Genomic DNA, 26,930 nt, shown 5'->3' with positions numbered 1-26,930 from the left:
TTTTAACTTAAAACCATTGCTTTCAGCTAAAATACGAGTCCTCTATCCATAATATTGCTTTCTCCAGTTAAAAAGGCATCTCATCTGAATCAGGACAGCTATATGCTCATAAAATTTCAACTTCTTAATATAACCAGTTTTCCACATTTACATGCACATCAGTAACCTGACAACACAAGAAAGCTGCGTTTACATGACTTTCCCTTTAGTGACGTCAAAATATGATCATTTGTGTATCTGACTCATTGTCAGTTGCGATAAACTTACAGCTCATATATTCTCCTCTCATGCAGTTATAAATTCAGCGTGGACAGACAATGGACTTTTTCACTGGAGGAAACATTATTTTGGATGCTGGACATAGTGTGGTAGTAGTGGTTTAAAGTTATAAACAGCATAACTGTGGATTTGTTTCTTACAAACAGCTTTTCACTTCACAAGATGTTAACTGATGGACTGGAGTGGTGTGGATTACTTGTGATGTTTTATCAGCTGTTTGGACTCTCATTCTGATGGCACCCATTCACTGCAGAGCATCCATTCCTGAGGAAGTAATACAATGCAACATTTCTCCAAATCTGATGAAGATGCAAACTCATCTACATCTTGGGTGGCATGAAGGTAGTACATTTGTATCAAATTTTTCTTTTTGGGTGATCTATACTGTTAATAAAGTAAATAGTGTGAACTCCGATTTAAGAAAGTGGATTTGGTTTGCGCTCACGTGGTATGGAGTCCAGCAGCTCTCGGACCAGCACATGATGTCCGTGATGTGCTGCAAGGACGGCAGGGTTTTCTTCGCTGGGGTCCTGTGGAACCTTAACTCGTGCTTCCTGCAGCAAGAACCGAACGCCGTCCACGTCACCGTTCTGAGCCGCCAAACACAGCAGCTGCAGCTACACACACACACACACACACACACACACACACAACACAGACTGCCTTTAATAAAGCAGTTTAAATCATCCATTCATTAACATAACTGGACACTAGATTGGTTAATAGTTACAGTAAATATCTGACATGACAGTTTTATACCGGACACTGCAATGAAAAATGAGGGAGGAGTACTTTTTGTAAGATATTTGCACTTTTGCAGGCTTTTTTTTTTATACTGAAAAATCAGTAGATGGTACTAGGGAAATCAGCACTAGGTGGCAGTCATTCATCTTGTCAAATGGCACATTTCACTGAACTGAATACATGGAATTGTTACCGTTTAAAAAAAGTCTCTTCTGCTCACAAGGCTGCATTTATTTGATCAGATATACAGTAAAAATGGCAAAACCCTGAATTATTATTGCTATTTCAAATAACTGTTTTCTATTTCAATATATTTAAAAATGTATTTTATTCATGCGAGTCAAAGCTGAATTTATTAGCATCATTACTCCAGTCTTCAGTGTCACATGATCTTCAAAAATCATTCTTATACGCTGATTTGCTGCTCAAGAAACATTTCTGATTATTATCAATGTTGATAACAGTTGTGCAGCTTCATATTTATCTGGAAACAAATTCAAAAAATTATTTTAAAAAAATCTAAAATTCTAAAAATTCTATTTAAAATAGAAACCTATCATAAACACTTAAAACGTTTTTAATTTTACTTTAGATCAATTTATTGCACTTCTGATTAATAAAAGTATTTAGTAAAAAACATAATATTAAAATAAATCTTCCTGATCCTAAACTTTTCAAAAGGTAGCATATTAGCACATAACTTAAAAACACAACACAGCAAAAAACTGTAGTCTAGAAGAATATTTGATCAATGTTTACCTATAAATGATCAATGATTTAATGTCTATGATGAACCTTGTTTTTAGAATATGATTATCAAATCATAATTATTAGCTATGTTGAGAAAGGAACAACACATTGTTTAATGGATACTAAATAGTGCTTTGTTTTCATCTACTAAAACAGCATTTTAAAAAGTAGTATGAAACCCTAAAGTCACATGACCTTATTACGCATTCAGCAAGTAATGTTCATTTAACAGTTTCAAAATTAAATTGGTAATCTTACATTTTCATCCTGTTTTGTTTCAAATTACTTTGCATTTTAACATTGCAAATTTATGCTTAAAAAAATTAAGAACAAACATGCTGTATTCATTCATTCGTTACACTGGAAATGAAAGGTCAAGATGAGCACATTGCATTGTGGGATACTGTTCTAATTAAAGTTCGCCCTGGATATATTTAGACAAACACAGTAGATTATAGCAAGAGGCGTATGCTAGTACTATACAGTATTTCAGACATAGTAATTCACTTCCAAATTACGATTTAATTTTAGACAAAACAGCCGTTGTGAATGTCACACTGTGTTTAAATGGGAGTATGCACTTCCTCATTCTTGGCCAGGTTCACTGTGGCCTACAGACACTGAAATCATCCTTTTTTTTTTCACTGATCTCTCTCAAGGGTTAGAAGTAAGTGCAAGACTGTATTTCTACTGCTATTTCTCCAGTTTGCAAACTGTATGCAAAATGCATATTTTTATAATCATAGTTACTTTTACACAGCGTTTACAAAATGTAAAGTTTCAAACCAGCTTTACAATCAAGTATCGCAGTAATGATATCTGAAATTCCATCTAAGAAAATATCCATAAATATGCAGAAATAATAAATACATTAGGGCTGCCCCATTCTAAAGGTTTTTCTAGTCAACTAGTCATCGACTAAACATTTTAACAGACTGCAATTAAAGTGTTTAACCACTTAATTTTAACCACCAATATCGTAATGTAGCACTAGCAGTTCATGTATATTACAGAATATTTACCTTGAGAAAATGTGCATGCACTGTCCCTGATATATATCCAAAGAAACGGACATTGAATTGAATCATAATCAACATCGAATTGTAAGTTTGTGAATAGAAATTTGGAACTTAACCATAATGAGCCTTTAATATATAGCCTATTGCACTCTCAATCCTCACTCACATTTAAATCTTGCCACAAAGACCTGGCAACAAATAGTGACTATGAATGTGTTGGGAAAAACAGCAAGAATATTTTTTACTTCTTTATTAATAAACTAGTGTTTTCTCAGTCAGTGTGTCAGCTTAAAAGATGAAGTGGATGCTGAATTATCTCCGCAGTACAGTGAATGTACCATTAAAGAGAAATCCTTGTGGATTTCATAATCGGACATTGATTCGTTTTGTGCCACACTCCAGTGAGTGATACTGTAAGAGTATACAAATAAAATAAGCCCCTTCACAGTTTAGAATGATGTATTTCTCTTCTCTGTATGAGCAAAAATAATGGTGTATTTTGTTTCCATTCTTATCAGGAAAAAAAAACTGTGACCGTGCTGACGTCATGCCTCCAATACAGTAACAAATTTAATCGGATTTGGATATACGTCTAATAATGCACATTTATCTTGGGTAACAGCTTTGCAAAGGTCCTCCTATTTACATGTTTCAATGAGAAGTCATGTTTGAGGTCGATGAAAAATAGATGAACATTTGGATTTCCTCTCTGTTACAGGCACGAACATTTTTTTTTTCCTGCAACTAACCATCGAATTTTAGTTGACTAATGTTTAGTTAACTATTATTGGGGCAGTCGTAAAATACATGATAAAAATAACAAAACATGAAAATAAAATACATAAAATAGAATAAATAGAAAATAAAATTCTAACATTAACCATTTTATTTACACAAATTTAAATTAAAATAAATAATTTGACCTTCCATTCTTCATGTGATGAATAAACCATGAACCAAGTGTGACTTATTTTAAGTTATTTTTTAATGTCTTGTGTTTTCTTCATCAAATAGGTAGTGCAGTTTTTCATTTTGAATGTAGTCCACTTGTTTTACAGTAACGTACAGAAATATAATATTTGCACACATTTCTAATCTCAGAGGCCACTGAGCAGCGATTGAACAGGACTAATGTGATGAGTGTGGAAGCAGAAGCAGAGGATCAGATGTGGGTTTGTTAACTGATGGCCGGTTAGGAGCCATTACAGTCACACCATCAATCACTCGTGAACTCATTAGAGACCTGTAACAGTATTTACAGAGGAAAATTTCTGCACTTGCTGACCACATGCTGCCATGTCATCTGTAATCACCTCACTGAGAACACAGACTTTCAAGAAACAAACACACCTTGAGATTATGCTTTCTGCCTTGCTTTTGAATATAATTCATAACCGCAGACGTAATCTAGTTGGTTCATTTTGTAAAATGCAAAAATAAATCGGCATAAAATAAAATTTAAGTTTTGGATTTTTAAAAAATGTTTTTTAAAGAACTCTCTTATGCTCTTCAAGGCTGCATTTATTTGATTACGAATACAGCCAAAAAAATTTTCAATATTAACAGAATTTAAAAAGCAGTATTGTATTTAAATACATTTTAAAATGTAATTTATTCCTGTGATGCAAAGCTGAATTTTTTAGCCTCATCACTTCACAGTCTTCAGCGTCACGTGATCCTTCAAAATTCATTCTAAAATGCTGTTGGCAGGACATTGCTAGGTGATTGTTAAGGTGTTTGGAACAGTTGCTAACCATAAAAACCATAGGAACCAAAATAACAGTTTTCGATCCAAATAAGTTTCCAAAACCCCTCCCCTTGTCTGCTATTGGTCGGTCATAAACCGATATTACCACTTCAAACTCATGTAATTGGTTGAGCCAAAAGCTAACATGTCAGGTGGTTCAAACAAACAGATCAGTGTCACAGTATTTACACTACAGGGAAATAAACATGCAAAAGGCAGATGTTATTACTGCATATTAAGCAGTGATAGGAGGAAGTATTGTAACTGAGAAAAACTAATAAACTTCACCTTTAAATCCAGATCAAAGGCTCGTCATATTCAAATGATTTGTTGATGTTTTAGTTTTCATAATGGATTTCTACTGTTTTGAAAGCACATAATATGTGCACTGTATTTTTCACCCATCAAAAATGAAACCGTGAGAAGCAAGTGTGAAAAAAGCTGTGATATTAAATGTTTGTCATGGGCTCTGGCTTTCCTTTAGTACTGTTTTGTGTGTGTATGTGAGAAGTACCAAGGGTTTCACAAGCATGTTTTTAGTGCACATTTCCCCTGCTGATGCAGATCAGAAAAGCTCAAGCAGTCTTATCTTTGACTGTTGTTCATACTATGATTAATCATCTGAACAAACTCCTAATTCTTAGTGTTAAAGTTTGGCATTCAACTTACTGTACACGGTTATCTTCAAACTGATGTGATGCTGCACACACATTCCATCAGTTCAAATGTATCATATTATCAACTAAACCCATGATTTTGGAAATGCCAGTGGGATGATCTATTGTTTGAGCTTCAGCAGCTTGTTGGAAAATGTGTTATAGATATAGCACATGGATGCTTGTTTACAATACAATTTTCACAGCCACCTTAAACTCACAGTAAAGAGAAAGTCACATTACACTAAAATAATGCAATAAACGTAAATTTAACAACATAAGATGCAACATAAAACCCTAATGTACTGTACATAAATAATAAGAACTAAGAAACTGTTTCATTCAATAAAAAAAGGGTAAGTGCATCACACAGAATTCTGGGAATGTTGATTAATGGTTTCCACTGTAAATTCTAAGATGATCTTGTTCTTCAAAACAAAAACTTTGTTTTTATCATAGGTGTTTTACAGTCCTTTACATCAAAAAATAAAATAAAAAAATAAATTGTCTACTAATAGATTTCTTTCTGGCCACGTTTACTGTAGAAAAATTCAGGTGTCAATTCACCTTTTAGTACCAAAACCGGTTCTCCACACAGACACTTCAGTAATTTATGTGACAACCGTATTCTACAACTGAATGAACTCCTGAAAACTGCAAGGATTAACAATCTCTTTTATTGAAATTCTACACAGTGTGTGTGTGTACTGAGCTGAACTACACAGCTAGTTGTTAATGACATTTAAATGCATATCACACTTGTGGTGAAGGAAATAACAAGGAGCCTCAGTAAATTTTTCATGTTCAAAAATAACATTTGTTCTCTGACTTATTGGCTGTTTAAAACTCCTCATATGAACGTCTGCATGTAAAATTCAGTTAAGACAGTTTGCAAGAATCATGTTGCATGTGTTACTGTAGGAGCATGATCACTACGGGACTTGAGAGAGTTGTGTAAGTGAGGGCACAGCCTCACAGATCCAGCTATTATAAACTTTTTTAGACTTGTCATTTCCACTTGATTTGGCACTGCAGAAAGTTAATATAGTGGAAAGTTGCAGTTTAGGTTCAGCAATATTTTGTTTTATCTTATTTTAATAAGAATATTTTTGGTTTATTTTTTATTTGGTTATTATAGCAATATGTGGCAACACTACATCACCTGTAATTAAACTGATAGTAATCAAAAAAGCCCACGGACAGGTTATTGCTGACAGAATTGACAGGATAGCACATTTGGTAAGGGAAACACACACACAAAAAAATCATGATATTATCTGTCAGAAACGTTACTGTTGCTGCCAAAACACTACATAAATCTGTAGAACAAGTAGGATACGGAATGAAATTAAATAGTGTATGCAAACACTAGCTATGAAGAAGCCTATGCTGTATCATTCAGTATTAGTTACATTTCCACAATCATGCTAAAAACTTTCATAAGAGAACTAGACAAAGTTATCATTTATATAGCAATAATGAAAACTATAACAGTAATATGTATTGTTGTATGATTACATTACATTTACAGTTGACTGTTGACTTATTCTGGTCAATAATGGCAGATACTATATGTGTGATACTCAGTCAGTCATGTAGGTTTTGAGAGTGACTTCGGTTCTGTACACACACAAAACTATAATTTAGTGGATTTAAATGTGGTTGTCACTCCTGAAACTTCACAGTGTATACATGGCCAACTTACAAAACTGCTTCGATTTTGTATTTCAATCCTCATTTTTTACATAATAAGTAAAAATAATAAGCAGCAACTTATATTAAACTTTTTTTTTTTTTTTTAGCAATACTTTAAAATATTGTATGCATCATCATACATCTTGGATGTTTTTTTTTCCTACAGAGTTTGTAGTAACACATTACAGTACTGTTGCCTCTGAAAAGGATAAATGTGATGCTATTTTAAAATATGGGCAAAAGAAGATATCTTATCCCGGTTATACTCAAGCATATCTGGACAGGACTGAGAAATGTTTTTTTGATGATGCCACAAAAAGCCTGTCTGGTGCCCAACCACCATAGCAGCTTCAAAAACACACCATATGCTGGTCTTTCAGCAGGTGAACTGCATGCACAATGCACCCACTGCCCTTAAAGTGCTTACAATGTGAATTTTCAGTCAAAAAAAAAAAAAAAAAAAAAAAAAAAAAAACAAAGTACAAAGTGAGCAAATGATCAAACTCACCCCATCTGGTCCCCCTCCGCCGTTATTTTCGCAGGAAAGCCGGATTAGCTCGTGTGCCCTCTGGTCCTCGGCTTGTGTATAGGCCGCTTGGATGTTCTTCAGAGTTGGAGAATGACTCAAGGAAACGTTGCCAACCACTGACTGCTTGGCTCCCATATCTGGAACGCCTGCAAACGGGGCATAGCCACCACAAACAAACGAAATACTCAGTACAGAAGAAGGAAACACATGCTAAAGCGAAGACGACGCGATGGGAAAAGAGCTCCAGATACAGGAGGCGAGGGAGCAGCCGGGAATCAGGTCAGCCTCATAAAGAATTCACATGCCATTTCCTCCGGACTGGTGCACGTGTATTTGCAGAGCTGCGCTTTTCCACGTTCACCTTTGATGTAAAGAGCACCTACTCGGGGGCACTAGTGAGATGGGGAAGATCCGGAGAGACTGAATGGATAGTGATACTCACACACGTATGCATGCAGTAAGATGAACGGCTGCAAATCCAAAAATGTATAAAAGCAAATACACAATCTGGACACAACACACCCAAACTAAAAAAGAAATGTATGCTGGTAATGTAGTTTGCATGAAATATTTTTTGGGAAGCTGAAATGCTCTGTGGTGTGGCATGCAAACCATGGTGATTCTTTTGTAATTATTATGCATGCTGTTCTGTAACTTTGTGCTATTTAACAAATGTAAGTAATATACTAAATGTAATATTTGTACTTTTAAAAATGTATTTCTGAATGCAAGACCATTTAAAATTACATGCAAAAAGGCTGATTAAAACTAATCAAAAACTGAAAAAAATAATAATACCTAAAGGGTGGTCCGTGTGACTTAACCTTAATAAAATAAGGTCAGGTCACATTTATTACTTTAATAAAATGAATGGAAAAATAATAACAAATTACTACACCTACAGTATCTTGCAATAAATAAATACTACTACTACTACTACTAATAATAATAATAATATGAAATCTACTACAACTACTATATATATATATATATATATATATTGTATGAAACGATAGAGTCCGCGATAACAGGATGACATAACTAAACAATTCTACACCATTTTGAATCGAGTTTTAATATTTTATTAGTTAAACAAACGCATTTCTTTCAATCAAGAAAGAAATTGTTCAAGCAAGACTACAGCGCCAACTGCTATTACCTGGATGAGCCTGTGTTATTCGTTTTTACAGGTTGTTATCCAGGGAAAACATACCTTGGAATGTCATGACCAATCACAATCAAGTATTCCACAGAGCCGTGTCATAAATGTAAATAACAAAACTAAATTGAAATTTAGTTTTCGAAACCCAAATCAAATCAGTAACAAATAAAATAAATCTCTTTATATGAACAAAATAAGAATTTGTCTGTGCTCTTTCCATTTAAAATTAGGGGCAACCACTGCATTTTAATTATGATCCAAAGATGCTGCATACATGCAACATGAGCATTTTTTAATCTAAATAAGATTGCATAATTTTGAAATTTGAAACTTTTGAATTATTTGACTTCAGTTTTGTGAAAATATATATAAATATCTGCATGAAACAGAAACAGCAGACAAGCTGAACGAGATGCAGATTCACTCTCTGCCAGCAGGTGGAGCTTAAAGTGTTTCCTTGCTTACCGCAGTAAACAAAGCACTTATGAACACTGCAGCAGGTGGAGCTTAAAGTGTTTCCTTGGTTTCTGCTGTAAACAAAGCAGCGCTGCACTTATGAACTTTAATATGCATTATACAGAGTAGGGCTGTAGCTATCGAATATTTTAGTAATCGAGTATTCTACCAAAAATTCCATCAATTAATCGAGTAATGGGTAAAATGTGTTTTTGCTTACTTAAAGTGCAATATTAGTTATGCAAAAGAAAATAAGACTCCTGGGTCTCTTAAAATGAACAACTAAGTTTCCTTTTTTAGGAAAAAAATATTTTTATTTTTTAAATGCATAGAATGCAATCCATACATCAAAAATAAACATTTAATTATTACCCATTGTTTCTCTGTCTGTACTTGTACTGTGAACAATGACAAAGTTGACAGATGAATTAAGTGCTTTTAAGTGCCATTCAGTTGGGGTTTTAAATAAAGCATTTTCTGAGATGCACATTAAACATTAAACACATAAAACATTAATTTAATTTATCTTTTAATTATTGAAAATTAACAACTTTTTGGTAAACAAAGGGGATTTACTATAAAAAATAAAACATGGAAGAAATTTTGTGTGATTAAACCTTAAAGGAGCATTGATTAGGTTCTGAAATTTCTAACCGTTACTGACACCAGTGGCCGTTAGAGGAACTGCAGCCAGTCTCATGCTCGTTCTCAGTGCGCACGCTCTTTTTTTTTTTTTACTTACGAGGAGTGTCCGTGGGTGTCTGAATTGTGCTGAAGGCTGGTCGCTTCTTTCCATCCGCAGAGTCCATTTGAAAACACTATTGCCGCTGCTTACTATAATGGCTGGCGTGCCATACGGTTGTAAGCCCAAGTAGATGAGAACGCGCATGACGTCACATTTTGTGCCCGACTCCTCCACACACAATTGAGCCTACAGGCTGATAGAGGCAACCGTGGTGGACAGTCGAGGTGTCATTCTTTTTTTTACATCATGGTTGGCTCATACATGTACAAATGAAAACTCTATCTTAAAGATTTTTTTTAATTAAAACCTCCACATAGTTTTTTAAAATTTTTTTTTTTTTTTTTTTTGTAGTAAGCTATGTACATTCTGCTGTCTTTAACCAGACTTTTATTTTGATGGGTTGACGTACCTTTACAGTTCTGTGTATGTGATGTGACGCTAGTTTTTCTCAAATCAAACGGTCAAAAGCTCTTGAAGTGACTGTCAGAGCAGTTCTGGAGATGTTGTTCATGTGTTCACATCTTATTTAGTGAGACCGCAGACGCTGAAATTGCCGCGAGCATCAAGCGCGCTTCAGTGTGTGTGATAAAGGAACTCGCGCTTCAGCTCCATTCATTAACACAGACACGCAGAACATGCAGAATTCATATTTAAAAAGACTGTTCCGGCTTAATATTTACAGATATTAGTCCATATCGTGATTTGATGTAAGTGCAATGACCTACTTTTGATTAATTCATTCAAAATTTGGCAAATTCCGTGCCATTCCGCGTTAAACTGTAAATTCCGTTTTTATGACTGGATTCCGTCATTCCGGCCCTAGTTGTGGTATGCCAGCTCTATCTTGAAATCAATGATGTTTCGTTCGTGAACGAATCGTTCTTTTTGAATGAATCTTTAAGGTGAACGAATCGTTCTCGTTCACGCAATCCACTGACTCATATTTCTCGTTCACTTAAGTTCCTCCCTCCACAGCAGCGCAGCGCTATTAGCAGCACATGCGCAGCTCGGTGAACCGGGTAACTGAACTGTTTCATCCTGATGTGACAGAGCATGTGATTTGTTGAATGTAGTGAACGAATACACCCTTTAATGAACGAGTTTCACATGAGTCTGAACGAGATCTAGAGATCTTATCATTCGTGAATGAAATGACTGAACTGGCACACATGTCGTTCGTGAACGAGTTGAATGAGCTGATACATCTCGTTCGTGAATGAAATGAACTGGTACATAGCTTATCTCGTTCGTGAACAAAAAGAATGAGAGTAAACAGGGTTAGTCTGCTATTAAGCATGTCAATCTCGCAAAATGCAAAGCGCAGTTAGTGCAAAGGCACTGTGCACATAGCTTGTTTTGATATTTAGCATACAGAACTCCACGTTTAATCCCTGATTTATGAATGTGAATATATAATATACAAACTGTCTGACCAAACAATTAAAATGCTAATTAGGCAAGAAAACCTCGTGTTTTGTTCATCTGATCAACTTAATTAGACTTTATATATTGAATGTGTTTATGCACACATTTTAATAAAGCCAGATCAGTTGTTGTACGTTCGTTGATTTAAGACATAACACATAAAACACTCTTTTATTGCCACCTGCTGGCATATTTTGTGTAATACGAAAAAATGATCACTGAACGAATCATAATTTCCACCACTACTTGCAATGGACACACGCCACGACGTTCTCTTTACGTTTGCCCGCGCCCTCAAATCAAAACACTGCTGACTCCTTGCAGTATGCGATCTCGGACTCAGCGCTTGTATATCCCTCCGCTTTCTGGGTGACGTAAACGCGTTGTGTCACATTTAAAAAATCATTGCGAAAGAACCTGACCTGAACCTGAAGAGGCTTCGAGGCAGAGGAATTTGCCTCGATCATTTTTTGTAATCGAGTTACTCAAGGAATCGTTTCAGCCCTAATACAGAGACAAGATGAAAGAAAAAAAAAATACTATCTAAACTTTTCTAAAGAAAGTAAGTTCCCCTCCGACATACACTGATATAAACTCCTACTCCTAAATGAATCGCAATTTGTTCAGCATCTAGACCAATTTGAATCGTCACATTTTTTAAACGATTTTCAACCATCTCACTTTTTTTTTTAATTGGGTTCGTTTTAATTAATCTTTAATTTTCTTTTTTCCCGTCTATTTCAATTTGTACTTCTTTTATTTCGGTTAGTTGCCAGGGCAACATTTCAAATAGTCATTTACGTTTTGTATGTTTTCCCATCTAAAAATTGCATTTCAGCTTTATTTCAATTAACAAAAACAATAGTCAATAGAAAACAATTGTAATAGTTCAGACAGAACAATGGAAAGACCGACAGAGAGACAAAGAACTACAGAATGATAGATGGAGACACAGAAAGATACATAACATTACATGACTTCAGAAGCTTAATGTTGCGCATGAGACTTTAGGGTGGTTTTATGGTGTTATTTTATCAGAATTCAAATGACATGAGGGCGAGTAATTGAGAGTGAATGTTAATTTTAGGGGAAATGTCATTAGTCTTTATTAGTTATATTTAAAGAGCACATTAGGAGTTGCCATTACTCATATGGCTGGACTACAGTGCACGAGAGTGTTATGATACCAATCCAAGAGGGCAGTGAAGGTCAAATCAATCACTCCCTCCTATTATTCACATTACTCCATCAAGCCCTTTAACATTTATCTGGCAAATGTGGCCATCGGCAGACACTGCTCCATTAACAGCAGCACTGCTCCGATGTAAAGGAGCCGAGCTGTGGGTAAGAGGCTGTGCACTTTAATAGAAGAAGCTCATATGAATAATTGAGAACGTATTTTCTGATGAGCGGCTGGAGAAAGCCTGAGGGAGGGTAACCATTAGAAGACATCCAGCCTGCATCAATACAGGCTCAGCTCATGTCCAGCCCAGACCAAATCAACCTGGAGGGAAAACCAAAGCCAAGACAATAGCTCTGCTCTGAATAACAAGCTGAAAACCTTCACAGATTTAATACAGCATCACCAAAGTAACTCAAGCCACTTCAAATAACTTGTATAACTAACAAATAAGTGTCACGGTCAGTGTTGATGCTGCTAAAGGAACAGTTCACACAAAAATGAAAATTCTGTCAGCATTTACCAATTTAAACTATTGCTGGTAGCCATTGATGTATTGGAACTCTATGAAAGTCAATGGCTACCGGCAACTGTTTAACCACCAACACCCAAATGTTGTCTTTTGTGTTTAACACAAGAAAGGAACTCACGTAAGTTTGGGACAATTAGAAGGAGAGAATTTTCATTCAAGGCATATATTGTAACTTCAAATTTAATACTGAAATACTTTTCATTAAATACTGAAAAGTGTATATAAAAATAGCAGCTACATTTTAAATTAAACACGGCCTATTTTAATTTTGTGTTGTGTATTTTTTGGAGTTACCATGCCATTAACTCAGAAACATTATCTTTCATTTTAATCTTAGTTTAAGTTTTAGTAAATTTGTTGTTGTTGTTTTTTAACACTTCTATTAAATTTATATATATGTATATATGAATATATGTATGTATGAATTCTGAATGATGATCAGAGAGACTAAAAAACTAAAAGTAGTGACTTTCTAGTTGAAACGCAATCTCTCTTATAAGTTCAGAGAATTCAATCACTGTCAATGAAAGGTTCGCCAATATGATCACTTCCTAAACCCGATTTCTATTCTGAACACTGACCCGAAATGCAACGTTGCAACGAAAAATGTGACGTTCCCAATGCAAACGTACCTTATCATTCTGCCCAGATCTATCCGGCGATCATCTCATTACTGTGCGTCAGGAGCCCACACTCGATGTATGTCCAGCACCTGTGAGCATTAGCCTGACTCTGTGCCTATAGAGCGGACTGACTCCTCCCTGCCTGTTGTCCTTAATGGCATGGTTATCTTACACTGCAAAAACATTAAAGAGTGAAACCCAACCCTTCCCGGCCGGCTGCTGTGTCTCTGTCCCTCCCTAGAGGACCTCAGATTGTGTTTGCAGCTACAGCCCAAGCCGCTCTAAGCCAGATTAGCACACTAGCCTCCTTCTGCAGCGTGTGTTCCTATCACACGAGACCAGACGACACACTCAATCACACACACACAGACGTGACGGGACTCAGACATGAGCCACACACCGACGGATGTGCACGAACTCACGGTTGCTAATGGCAACCGTGTTGCTGATGCTGAGCCGGCGGGAAAAAGGAAACCCAACACCTACGACATAAGGTTTCACCTCTGGGGGGATATCGACTGTTTTTTGCAAGATGCTTGCTTCATCGGTTTTCTGGAAAAATGCAAACCAGTGCAGCCTAGAAACTCATTATATTTGACATCTACAGGGATGGTCGAAGATTAATACAGTTGTTTGGACCAAATCTAATGTTTTGTTGTTGTTGTTGATGATGTTATCAACTGAACAACAACAATTATCATCAAATTTCGATTCAGAAGTTCAGACACTCTTGACTGAATTTGATTGAAGCATTTAGTGTTGTAGGCAACTTAAATATTCAGAGAAATATGTGCCACTTTTAAATATGTACCAAAATATAATTTGATTTATACATTGCGAATTTCAAATTTCATTGCAAGTTTCTTGCCATGAGCTATACCAGAGAGAGAGAGAGAGAGAGAGAGAGAGAGAGAGAGAGAGAGAGAGAGAGAGAGAGAGAGAGAGAGAGAGAGAGAGAGAGAGAGAGAGAGAGAGAGAGATTTTTAAGACCAAGGTTAACTAATTCAGTCAAGCGTGTCCAAACTTTTGATTGCGGATGCATATTTAGAGATATTTAAAATGTGATATTAGTACTGGTCAACAACAAATGAGATTGTGCTCAATCAACTATATGAATTTTTAGTCGTGTCTATATTAATCAGAGAGCTGAATGCACGAGTGATGCTAGCATACTGGCCAACCTCACATTCAGACTTCAGTATATGTGAGAGGAAGAGACGTTCACTGCTATAAACACCTTTCTGAAGACCAGCTGAGTTTCACTTCATATTTCTATAAATGCTGAGCAGACTTTTAAGTTCCTCGAACCATAACTGCACAACAGATGGTGTCTCAGGTTTCAGGAGGGTGAAAAGAATAACCAAAACCAAACAAATCTTTTATTATACATGCTGCTTCTTACATGCTGCATCTGCTCCATGTTATTTTATTCTCAGTACCACCATACCATACTCTCACATACAGTAAACCAGAACTGGTGTTTCTCTCGGAGGGAAATATTAACCTTCGTAGTGGTAAAATTATGCAAAATGACTAATTTAACATGCTGTTCATAAAGCAATGAGGAAGTTTCTATGAGAAATATGTCACTGTTTTTAGGGTTTATTTAGAGGATCTGCTGTCAGTCTGATTTGAGAAGTTTTTTTTTGCAAGTAGATTACTGCCAAATAGGGTCATAAATGAATGCTGAATAAAGTGCCATTTGTGACAAATATAGAGGGAAAAAAAAAACTAAATAGTGTTGCACTGTGTAACGTTATTGGACAAATACTGGTATATTCCATATTTCAAATAATAAAATATCCAGAATTTCTGCAGGTTTTATGAAGTTCATTTAAGACCAGCCAAGACAGTTTAAGGAATAAATTGAAGGAAACACAATACATCAATAATGCTTAAAAAGAAAAAAGCTTAATTACATTATTGAGATAACTATTAAAATGGATTAAAATGAGAACAATTATCTTGCAGAATGGCTCCGAAAAATCAACTTTATTCAACGGGTAAACAAGATTTTGCAGTGCATTCAGAACTAAATGTCACGACTTGATGAATTTAAGACTTTTCAGGCCTTAAATTGTGGAAAATTGAATTAAATATCATGATTTTGCTCATTTCAGTACTTGAGTTGCTGCTGCTCTGAAGTACACCGTTATGTAGCAGTGTAACTCAAACTGATGCAAAACCAGTAAATGTGAGAAAAAGCTGCAGCAAACAGATAAAAATCACTTTACAGGATAATTGTGACAAGATAACATTGTGAATATTGATATAATGCTGATGCTCCAGTTTGTACTTGTGTACGTTTTTAATAATGTGTTATTGCAGTGTAGGGCATTGAAGCTAATTACATTAACGTAATGACCAATCAGACTGTCCGAATCCACTTAATATTGCTGAAAAAGTTCACCCAAAGCACATTTGTGAATCCCTTCATTAATTACAAACACCATGTAAATAAGAGATTGACTGTGCAGAGCTGTCAGCTGCATTGATTATAATGGGAGTTTGCTCTCAGTCAGAGCTTCAGTGATTACACTAGGAGCGCTCTTTGTTCACTCTCTGTATATAATATACGTTTGTCACGCTGTTAACTGCACATTGCAAAGTTTCTGGCCTTATTTAAATGGTGGATTGACTCTGAAACTGCGATGACTGACAGTGATAAGCATAGTAACAGATGGGACAAAACAACTACTGTATGTCAAAACAGATCTGTGCATTAAATGCAAAATGTATAGTTTGCATTTAAAGTGTAAATGCAAAGTGTAAATGCAAACTAATAAATCTGACACTTTTTCTATGTAATGTGTTGCTTTTAACTGGTAGATTGCACTATGTGTAATGCAATAATAATAATAAAAATAACATTTTAATTTTCTCTCTTACGTTTTACTAAACATGCACTGTTCTTGATAAAATGGTTTTTAATTCAGTTATCTTTTGAGGCTGCTTATTTGTCACCTATGGAATCGATTTAGTATTGATACCTAAAAAATTCTGTCATAATTTACTCACTCTCATGTCATTTCAAACCTTTCTTTTGTGAATCATATTTTGAAGACTGTTGATAACAAAGCTGTTTTGGTTAACAATGACCTTTATTGTATGAACAAAAAATAGTGAGATGTTTCTCAAATTATCTTTTATTTTCCATAGTTTACGTTTGTGTGTCATACATTTTATGTTGAATCAACTAAAGTATTTCACTCTAAAGCTACGATTTGTAATGTCTGCTTGATACTTTCTCATTTAACACAAAAAATTGTTCTGATTAGTTTGAGATTATTTTTGGACCCTGCTGGATTGGATGTGTAAAGGTTTCTTACCAGCTTGCTCCTCCATGCCGCTGCCGCCTGGATCGACAGTCTTTTTGACGTACCAGTATGACGACATATTTCAGGATGAAAGCTGCAGAGTCATTCGCAAGACGTCTTCATGGACCGCAGATACATAAAATGCCCCTTCAGGAAGTGCCCCTTGTTTCTTCGAAACAAAATTCAGAGACATTAAAGTAAAACATAACCAGACAGACAACACTATCTAGAATGCAACAGAATATAGATCTTGCTGTTTTTGACATCAAAGTCAAAATGAAATAAAAAAATTTGAATACACATTTCTGATCTCATTCATTAGAGCAGGTCATTAAAAAGCAATCTTTCTGATCTCCTAAATTTTCAAATGCATTTTTCCAACAGTCCAAATCTGCATTTTATTTTTGCATTTTTTGATGAATATCCAATCTTTCTTCAAAACAGATCCAGTCATGAAGCAAAGCCAATTGAAAACAATGTATAATTTCAATAGAACAATTGATTTGAATATGAAAATCCAGCAAGGAAGCGACACAACAGGCATCGGAGACTTTCTTATGCAGTTCCTCGAACATAACGCCACTGCCAATCTTTTTATAGAAGTCCAGTGCAAAGGAAGTATTATCATTTTTCGCTTTCGATTGTAAAAGCTAGACGTTAACCAATCCATGAACCAGTTGACCAATTCTTCTAGACATCTACAACCCACACCAAAAAGCGAAGGCATCCAGCAAACAATCCCTTTTCGAGAGCTGAAGTGTTGTGGCACCTAAAGACGTGACTCATTTTTCCTTGGCTTGAGGTCATCAGTCATTTGGTTACAAACAAAACAAGCTTTCTTTTGTGAATTACAGTAGGCTACATTGCAGCGGTGGTACGACCAGGCACATTTTGACTCTTATTTTACAATTTAATGTTTTAAAATAAAGGACGTGTCTCATGAAATATCAAGCAGAACCACGGTAAACATTCAATACTAGATCAAGTACCATGGTATTGTCAAATGGTACCAGTACTTTACTGACCAGGCTTACACAGGCCTACTCCAAAGATTAAAGTTTACAATTCATGTAGAAGACACCGGGGCTAGTTGTCACATACACTCCAGTGATCATTTCCCACTTTGTGCTTATTTTTAAACTTCCCACTTCTCTATAGAAACAAACTTAAGAGGCACGACTACGAAAACTTTAATTATTAAACAATTCTAAAACATTTGACCAACTGAACAACACACAACAGCCCAAAAACAGTTCATGCTGTCACGGGCTAAGTTGTCACAATTTACACTTAATTGGTTTTTAAACAAACTTTAAGCATTAAAACAGTCACAAAAACAAATATATGTACAGCACGAACAATTCAACATCCAAAACTATTGCTAGAAAAACATATGGACTTTTGACTCCACACCTCAGGGTTACTGAGATTTGTGGCAACTTCTCAATGTGTGACAACTTGCCCCAGTCGCCCAGTTTTCTGAATGAATCTCACTGTTTACAATGTGTCACCTGCACTGCAAACGCTGCACGACGCGCTAAAATCCACAAACACACGCTGCACGCGCCCGAGCGAGTTGTGTCGCAAACAGTGCGGTCGAGATCAGATTGTGGAGTATAGACAACATCACAAGAGAGTTTAGTATACTTACCACATTTTGATGTCTTGCAAACCGCGGACTAAAGCGGGACGCCTCTGATGCCTTTGGTTTGTATGAGTTTGGCAGACGCTCGCGGATCGCACCACAGAATTTCTACTTCCTGATCTGAGGGACGCGCTCTTTCCTGAGGAGCCCAGAGCCAGTCAGTCTGTGGCTCATGCGATGCGCGCACGCCCCGCTTCAACCTGCCGGGGAATTTCCGTAGACTTCTGTTGTTTGAGTTCATTTATTTTTATAGCCTACCTAAAAAAGTTGTTATAAACCCGTTTCGATTTATTTCTTATGCTGAACACAAAATAAAATATTTCTGCAAAAAAATAATTTTCTGTTTGTGTTCTACAAAAGAAATACAATCATTCAGGGTTTGAACAACTTGAGGGTGAGTAATTTTTTTTTTTTTTTTTTTGGTTGACTATCACTTTTTTCTCATAGGCTTTCTCATAGCCATTTTACTTCCACAGAAACCTGTTTACATGATTATGTGGTTATTAGCGAAGTATGATTAGATGATAGGCGTCCTCACAGGAATGTGCCACTGTATGTGTGCAGAAGCACACAGTGTGCCATCAGAAGCAGAAACAAACATTAATCTAAAAGAGGACACACCACAGATTCCTATGTATACTGTACATTGGGCAAACCCCAAAATAATACAACACTAGTATTTTTTACCAGCTAAAAAATGGTTTTAAGTCAGTTATTTTTGGATTAGATTTAGATTTTGGCCACGGCTATTTCTTCAACAATGGGATTTTTTAAGAGGGGCACAAAGAGCTTGGTTTATATTAAAAATAAAAACGTGAACTTGTTTTCTTTTTGCAATGTACCAGTTAATTAAAACGCTTTTTTAATTAGGTTGAAAATGATTTTTAAAATAAACATTTTTACAATTTATTTTGACTTTTAATTGCCCTTTTGCTGAATTTAGATTTTTTTTAAGTATGTCTGTTATTTATTATTTTTATTTTATTTTTAAAATGTTTTTAATTTTAAAAATGTTAAAAATCGCAAAAAAATCAAGATGTTGACAAATCATGTACATTTCTTTTTTACAATTTTGTTCTACATTTTATTGCCTTTTCAGCTGTATTTTTATTTGTATGTATATCTTTATGTTATGCATTATTTTTATTTATTTAATTTTATTTGTTTTTAAACTATTTGTTTAAAATGCTAAAAACACACACACAAAAATCAAGATGCCAACTGAAATCATAGTTCTTTCCTATATACAGTGTGTGTGTATATATATATATATATATATACTATAAATATCAAAATGACAAAAAAGGACAAAGATTGGTTCATGCGATTTCTTATTTATTGATTCATTGATTCAGATCCAGCTTTTTTTTTAATCTATAGCTATTTAATAAGTCAAAGTAAACAATATATTTTAAGCAATTACATTCCACCTGTCATAAGATGTGTATGTACATTTAGAAAAGGAAATCACTTTTAATTCCAATTATACATTAGTAAATGCAGGGCACTGTAAATATACAGTGCGTTCATCAATTCAGTTTGCATTCTGCATCACAAAGCAAATATAGTAAGAGTTACATCTTTTGTGCAGTTCTGTTGGGTGCCACTAGTGGAGCAGAAATTACTTCATTTTAAACCTCAGTTTTAAGACGGATTACACAACAATGTGATGTTTTTACACATAAAAGACCATCCTTGGTAACGTATTTAGATTTAGCTGCCATGACATGAGACCTTAAAGACCTCTAAGACAAACTGAACCTCCAAAACAAACAAAGCAAAGGACATGAATCTGTGAAGTTGGTTTTCGTGAGAATCTATAGCAGTAAAACTACACATGTACTTCAACAACATGGATATATATATATATACCTTTATATTAGTAAATATTGAGAGATGATGGGTGACTTTGCTTGATATTTAAAACATCCAAATTAAATAAAATTAAAAACACAAACTTTCTTCTTTTCTTTTTTTTTTTAAACCTGTACAGCACATCTACATGAAATGAACAGAAAGGAGCTGTAAAGAGTTTCTTCATGCATTGATTGACAGATGGGCTTCAGATCACAGTGTCAGCTGCTCGCTGAGTTTCATAGTGATGGCTTTGACCTCGGTGTACTCCGCCAACGCATACTCACCCCTGCACACAGGGAATATTGATACTCTTAACACCGTTCATATCAAGGAAATTTGAATGCATAATCACAGGAAAATAAGCTTTCCTACTCTAACCCTATAAAGCCTACTGTATCATATTTGATAAGCAAATGAAGACTCTAATTATCAATGTGATGAAAACCTTGCTGAAAAACCTGTTGTTCATAATCTGCTACACTTTTTTCATCTGATCTGACTAATAGTTTTTACATTTTTAGCAAGTAAAAGACCATTTAGTATAACTTTACAAACATCCACCTTCATCGTTATCGAATTGAATCATGAAACCAGTGCCGATTCACTAAATATAATCTAAATGTATGTTGATATGATTACAGTCAGCAGCACTCACAGTTCTCTGCCATTTCCTGACATCTTGTATCCTCCGAACGGAGCTTGAGCATGTAAAGCGTTGTAGCAGTTCACCCTGGAGGACGGAAAGAGACATGACCTTTTGACCTTTGACCTCACCTGGAAAATATGTGCTCTTTTGTTACTGTATTGCATTTTCAGACATAATTAATTGTATACAAATTCAATATAGACCATATTTAGGTCAGAGAGATCACAATATTATAATTATATTTATTTATATATTTATACATTACATAATTATGTATATATTATGTGTATATTATATATATAACATTTATGCATGTGTGTGTGTGTGTGTGTGTGTGTGTACACTGCCGTTGAAAAATATGGGATCAATAAGACTTAAAAACTTAATGTTTTAAAAAACACCTTTTAAGTTCACAAAGGCTGCATTGTGATCAAAAATACAGAAAAATACAGTAATATCTTGAAATATTTTTACAAGTTCAAATCATGTTTTTTTTTATTTAATATATAGTAAAACGTAATTTGTTTCAGTGATCAAAGCTGAATTTTCAGCATCATTCCTCCAGTCTTCAGTGTCACGTGATCCTTCAGAAATCATTTTAATATGCTGTAGTTTTTTTTTTTTGTTTTGTTTGTTTTTTTACATTTTTTATCAATGTTGGAAACAGTTGTGCTGCTTAATATTTTTCAGAACCTGTAATACTTTTTTTCAGGTTTATATGATGAAAAAAAGTGAAAAAGAAGACTATTATTCAAAACATACTGTAAATATTTTCTAACAATATTACAAGTCACTTTTATTATCACCTGAACACATCCTTGCTAAATAGAAGTATTGTTTCTTTATATTTAAATAATTTTGTGCCCATCTCCTTCTCTATTATTAGATTAGTTTATTGGGGTAATTATTATTAAATAAGATTGCCTCATATTGTTAATTCCGCTCTATAAGATATCAGTCTTATAAACCCATATTGATCGACCACTGGATTTTGTACTTATTTCTATACAAAGCTTAGAGTGTAACTGCAGGAGTTTAGCGAGTCTCTTTACCAGACGGTTCCCGCCTCCAGCGCCGCAGACACACTCATGGCGCGATCGATGTCTCGTGTGAAGACGGCCGCTGTCAGGCCGTACTGTGAGCTGTTGGCTCTGTCGATCACCTCCTCCTGCGTCTTAAACTTCATGATGCACTGAACTGGCCCGAAGATCTGCAAAACACGGATGTACAGGTGCTGACCGCAATAGTGCATAAAAAAGGAGCATTACACCATGATCCATTCACTCTCATGTCATTCCAAACCTGAATGCTGTTACTTTTTATGTGACTGAAAACTAAAGGAGCTTGTTTCTATTCAACAGCAGTTCACAGTGATCACTGCTTTCAAGCTCCATAAAGGACATAAATGCACCTGGTTACTGTACGACTTCAGAGGTCATATACATTTATTCGATTTTCTGGTGTTTTTTGTCCTATTTGGAGCTGGACAGACGTGGTCATATGACTTCTTTGTTTTATTTTCTTTTATTTGTATGTATAGATTACTTGGGTTGTTACTGACACCTGGTGAACATTTCAAGTCAACAGCACCTTTAGAAATATAATTACTGAGAAAAATTGTGAGGTGTTCAATACTTGTTTTACCTGCTGTATACTGTATGATTAGGAAATTGAAAATTATAAATTTTATTTTTATAATTGTATATTTAAATACAAAAACTTTAAAGAATGTATAAAAATTAAAATATATTAAAATATATTATATTTTGATATTTAAAGATATTTAAATATATGCTATATATATTATATTAAATAAATGTGTAAAAAAAATAAGGTCACAATCATCCAGCAGGTGGCACTACAGGACGCCAATTCAGATTCTTTGTCACCTGAAGAACTCTGTGCCCAAAGTTAAGGTTAAGTGAAAGAATCTAAAAAAAAAAGATCTCCCATTAATTGAAAAAATATGGTTCACTGGATGAGCCATGGGGGTGGGGGGGATTCTTTAATCTAAATAGGATAATTGTAGGTTTATAAATAAGGAAAAATATTTTAAATTTTAAGGAAGATAAAAAATTAAATCTAAACTTTTAATTCACAATTGTATTACACCTGCCCTACATGTAGCTGTTTTTCCATATGTTTAACTATTGAATGTGCACATGCTCCAGCACAGAGGAGCGTCATACCTCTTCTTTGGCGATACGCATGTGGTCTTTGACATCAGAGAAGACGGTGGGATGGATGAACAGACCTCTGTACTCCAGCGCACAGCCTCCACACTCCAGCACGGCACCCTCCTTCTTCCCACTCTCCACCAGCTCCAGGATCTTATCAAACTGATGCTGGTCGATCTGACCCAATGGCACAAACACATAAACAATCTGCACACAAGAAAAGAGAGCACTCAAAAGTTCAAACGAGTAACTCACCTGCGGCCCGTGTGTGGTTTGTGGCTCCAGAGGGTCTCCGATCGCTATATTCTTGGCTCTCTCCACACTGAGATGCACAAACTCATCATAAACCGTCTCTTCCACGTAGACGCGTGATGCAGCGGTGCACGCCTGACCCTGGTTAAAGAACGCGCCCTTCTGTGTCTCCTCCACCGCCGACTGAACTGCACACACACACACACACACACACTTACTCTTCTCCCATGCCCTTATGCTTTGCTTGTTTCTGCAAAACTGCAGTGCATTACCCAGCAGTACCAATGTTCATTCTTAGATGTATTTGTAAACTTGATAACATCATGCATTCTATCATTACACCCTTTCTAAAGTTTAATGAGCTGTGCATTGGCGTAAATCTGGTTTTGTGTGCAGATGTGAACATGCATAATAATAGACGCATGTGAAGCAGCGAGTTCACAGCTGCAAGGGTGGTCTGGAGTATTGCAACATCACTGGGGCTGAATAAACTCCAGCCAAAAAAACACGACCCGCACCAGCACCACAATCAAATGCACTTAAATGAACTTTAATCAGACAGTGCTTTCTACATGTACTGTATCCGGCCACTTAACCCTGTAAAGCCTACTGTGTCATATCTATCTATATATATATATATATATATATATATATATATATACAAAGTTCTGTGCAAAAGTCTATTAGGATTTAAAAAATAAAAAATCTTCATCTGCTGCATAGCTGCATTTTTCCAGTTGACAAATATGTTAATGTAGTAATTAACTTCCATTTCTGCCGCAATGACATTTCTGCACAGTGTTGGAGATGTTAAGATCACTCACAAACATGATCCCTGCACGATTTGATGTGTAGCGTCTTATTAACTCATGCATGGTGTGCAACACATTTCTTCTCCTTATTCAGGTTTCATCCAGAAACTCTTAAGCCTCTTAAAAGTCCTTGTCCGTTCTCCTAACACTTTTGGACCTTAAGAGCTCTTTTAAGGGTTAAGATGCTTTCTAAATTACTTTTTTCTTTACTAGGATGTTTTCTTTCATTTTAAGAATTTTCTTAGAATTTAGTTACTAGAGGCAACTCTTAGCACTAAGATTTTTCATGAATACGGGCCCAGAGCTCATCAGCAGTCTGTCTGGGATTACATGAAGAAACAGAACAAACTAAATCCAGAAGAACTGTGCCAATGTCTCCAAGGCACCTATAAAAACCTTCATGGTAAAAATACTAAAGTCTAAACACTTTATGTATAAATACACACACAGGCTTGTCAGGGTAATTAATTTACATGTATGAATTTGTCAGAATGCTTTCATCCAAAGCAACTTGCATTGCATTCAAAGCATGCATTTCCTGGGAATCAGATCTAGGAGATTGGCATTGCTGTACCATGCTTTACTGTTTGAGCTGTCATAAATGTCTGAATATCATTGCATTAGATGAAAAATGAAAAAAACATGCACTCAAATGCTGCCGAAGCTTCACAACACTTAAAAGTCCTAAATCAAGATACATTTACTTGAGAAGCATAATGATATATGATATCAAGATTTGTTTGCTGACAAATGTATCAAAACTAAGTGACTTTTTTGCTTAAAGATGAGAAAAAAAAACATCTGCCAATGGGATAAAAAAATATATTATATTATTATTATTATTATATTATAGTGTGTGTGTGTGTGTGTGTGTGTGTGTGTGTATGTTTGTGTCTATATATTAATGTATGAAAACTAAGTGACATTCTGCTATTATATATATATATATACAGTATATATATATATATACACAGTATATATAATTTTAGTTTTTTAGTTTTAAAGCAGAAAGTCACTTAGTTTTCATGAATTTTTAAGCAAGCAAAACTTAATATCATATCTGTCATTTATGCTTCTCAAATAAATGTCTCTTGATTTAAGAATGTTTAGACATTTATAATGGAAAACAAGACCAAAATACTAAGTAAGAACCTTTTTTTGTGGATGAAAAAATTAACTATGAACAGCCTCAGACACAAAATACTGTTTGATTTTAGTTTCAACACTAAATCTTTTGCATTATCATTTACACGGGTAAGATTTCAAGTTATGTTCATTAGAATATACAGTCGTGGCCAAAAGTTTTGAGAATTACATAAATATTGGAAATTGGAAAAGTTGCTGCTTAAGTTTTTATAATAGCAATTTGCATATACTCCAGAATGTTATGAAGAGTGATCAGATGAATTGCATAGTCCTTCATTGCCATGAAAATTAACTTAATCCCAAAAAAACCTTTCCACTGTATTTCATTGCTGTCATTAAAGGACCTGCTGAGATCATTTCAGTAATCGTCTTGTTAACTCAGGTGAGAATGTTTACGAGCACAAGGCTGGAGATCATTATGTCAGGCTGATTGGGTTAGAATGGCAGACTTGACATGTTAAAAGGAGGGTGATGCTTGAAGTCATTGTTCTTCCATTGTTAACCATGGTGACCTGCAAAGAAACGCGTGCAGCCATCATTGCGTTGCATAAAAATGGCTTCACAGGCAAGGATATTGTGGCTACTAAGATTGCACCTAAATCAACAATTTATAGGATCATCAAGAACTTCAAGGAAAGAGGTTTAATTCTTGTAAAGAAGGCTTCAGAGCCTTCTAGGAATCCTCCTAAAGAGGATTCAGCTACAGGATCGGAGTGCCACCAGGGCAGAGCTTGCTCAGGAATGGCAGCAGGCAGGTGAGGTGAGGTGAAGTGACATTCAGCCAAGTATGGTGACCCATACTCAGAATTTGTGCTCTGCATTTAACCCATCCGAAATGCACACACACAGAGCAGTGAACACACACACACACTGTGAGCACACACCCGGAGCAGTGGGCAGCCATTTATGCTGCGGCGCCCGGGGAGCAGTTGGGGGTTTGATGCCTTGCTCAAGGGCACTTAAGTCGTGGTATTGAAGGTGGAGAGAGAACTGTACATGCACTCCCCCCCACCCACAATTCCTGCCGGCCCGGGACTCGAACTCACAACCTTTCGATTGGGAGTCCAACTCTCTAACCATTAGGCCACGACTTCCCCTTGAGCGCATCTGCAGTGAGGCGAAGACTTTTGGAAAATGGCCTGGTGTCAAGAAGGGCAGCAAAGAAGCCACTTCTCTCCAAAAAAAACATCAGGGACAGATTGATCTTCTGCAGAAAGTATAGTGAATGGACTGCTGAGGACTGGGGCAAAGTCATATTCTCAGATGAAGCCCCTTTCCGATTGTTTGGGGCATCTGGAAAAAGGCTTGTCCGGAGAAGAAAAGGTGAGCGCTACCATCAGTCCTGTGTCATGCCAACAGTAAAGCATCCTGACACCATTCATGTGTGGGGTTGCTTCTCATCCAAGGGAGTGGGCTCACTCACAATTCTGCCCAAAAACACAGCCATGAATAAAGAATGGTACCAAAACACCCTCCAACAGCAACTTCTTCCAACAATCCAACAACAGTTTGGTGAAGAACAATGCATTTTCCAGC

The 26,930-nt window shown here is 35.7% G+C and overlaps 2 protein-coding genes across 3 annotated transcripts in view; both read right to left on the bottom strand.

Annotated features, from left to right (window-relative positions):
* The window catches only part of lrrk1 (leucine-rich repeat kinase 1), an 83,677-nt gene extending 64,998 nt beyond the window's left edge, over positions 1-18,679 (bottom strand). The window contains exons 1-4 of one of the 2 annotated variants that reach the window (XM_059527540.1): positions 18,511-18,679; positions 16,872-17,006; positions 7,399-7,565; positions 725-896 (exon numbers count right to left, since the gene is read on the bottom strand). In XM_059527540.1, coding sequence (XP_059383523.1) covers positions 725-896; positions 7,399-7,565; positions 16,872-16,938 — 406 coding nt within the window. In that variant the 5' untranslated portion in view covers positions 16,939-17,006; positions 18,511-18,679. Of the gene's footprint in view, positions 1-724; positions 897-7,398; positions 7,566-13,551; positions 13,846-16,871; positions 17,007-18,510 lie in introns of those variants that run through there. The other variant, XM_059527550.1, reaches the window with a different exon arrangement.
* A 1,143-nt stretch (positions 18,680-19,822) lies between these two features.
* aldh1a3 (aldehyde dehydrogenase 1 family, member A3) overlaps positions 19,823-26,930 on the bottom strand; it is a 30,310-nt gene continuing 23,202 nt past the window's right edge. Inside the window, exons 9-13 of the mRNA XM_059527525.1 lie at positions 23,440-23,624; positions 23,197-23,361; positions 22,060-22,217; positions 21,017-21,091; positions 19,823-20,647 (exon numbers count right to left, since the gene is read on the bottom strand). Of these exons, the coding sequence (XP_059383508.1) occupies positions 20,572-20,647; positions 21,017-21,091; positions 22,060-22,217; positions 23,197-23,361; positions 23,440-23,624 (659 nt within the window). The 3' untranslated portion in view covers positions 19,823-20,571. The remainder of the gene's footprint in view (positions 20,648-21,016; positions 21,092-22,059; positions 22,218-23,196; positions 23,362-23,439; positions 23,625-26,930) is intronic.

Source organism: Carassius carassius, chromosome 3, assembly GCF_963082965.1.
Source record: "Carassius carassius chromosome 3, fCarCar2.1, whole genome shotgun sequence".
In the NCBI taxonomy this organism is placed as follows: Eukaryota; Metazoa; Chordata; class Actinopteri; order Cypriniformes; family Cyprinidae; genus Carassius; species Carassius carassius.
This window is presented reverse-complemented; position numbering and strand designations above follow the sequence as displayed.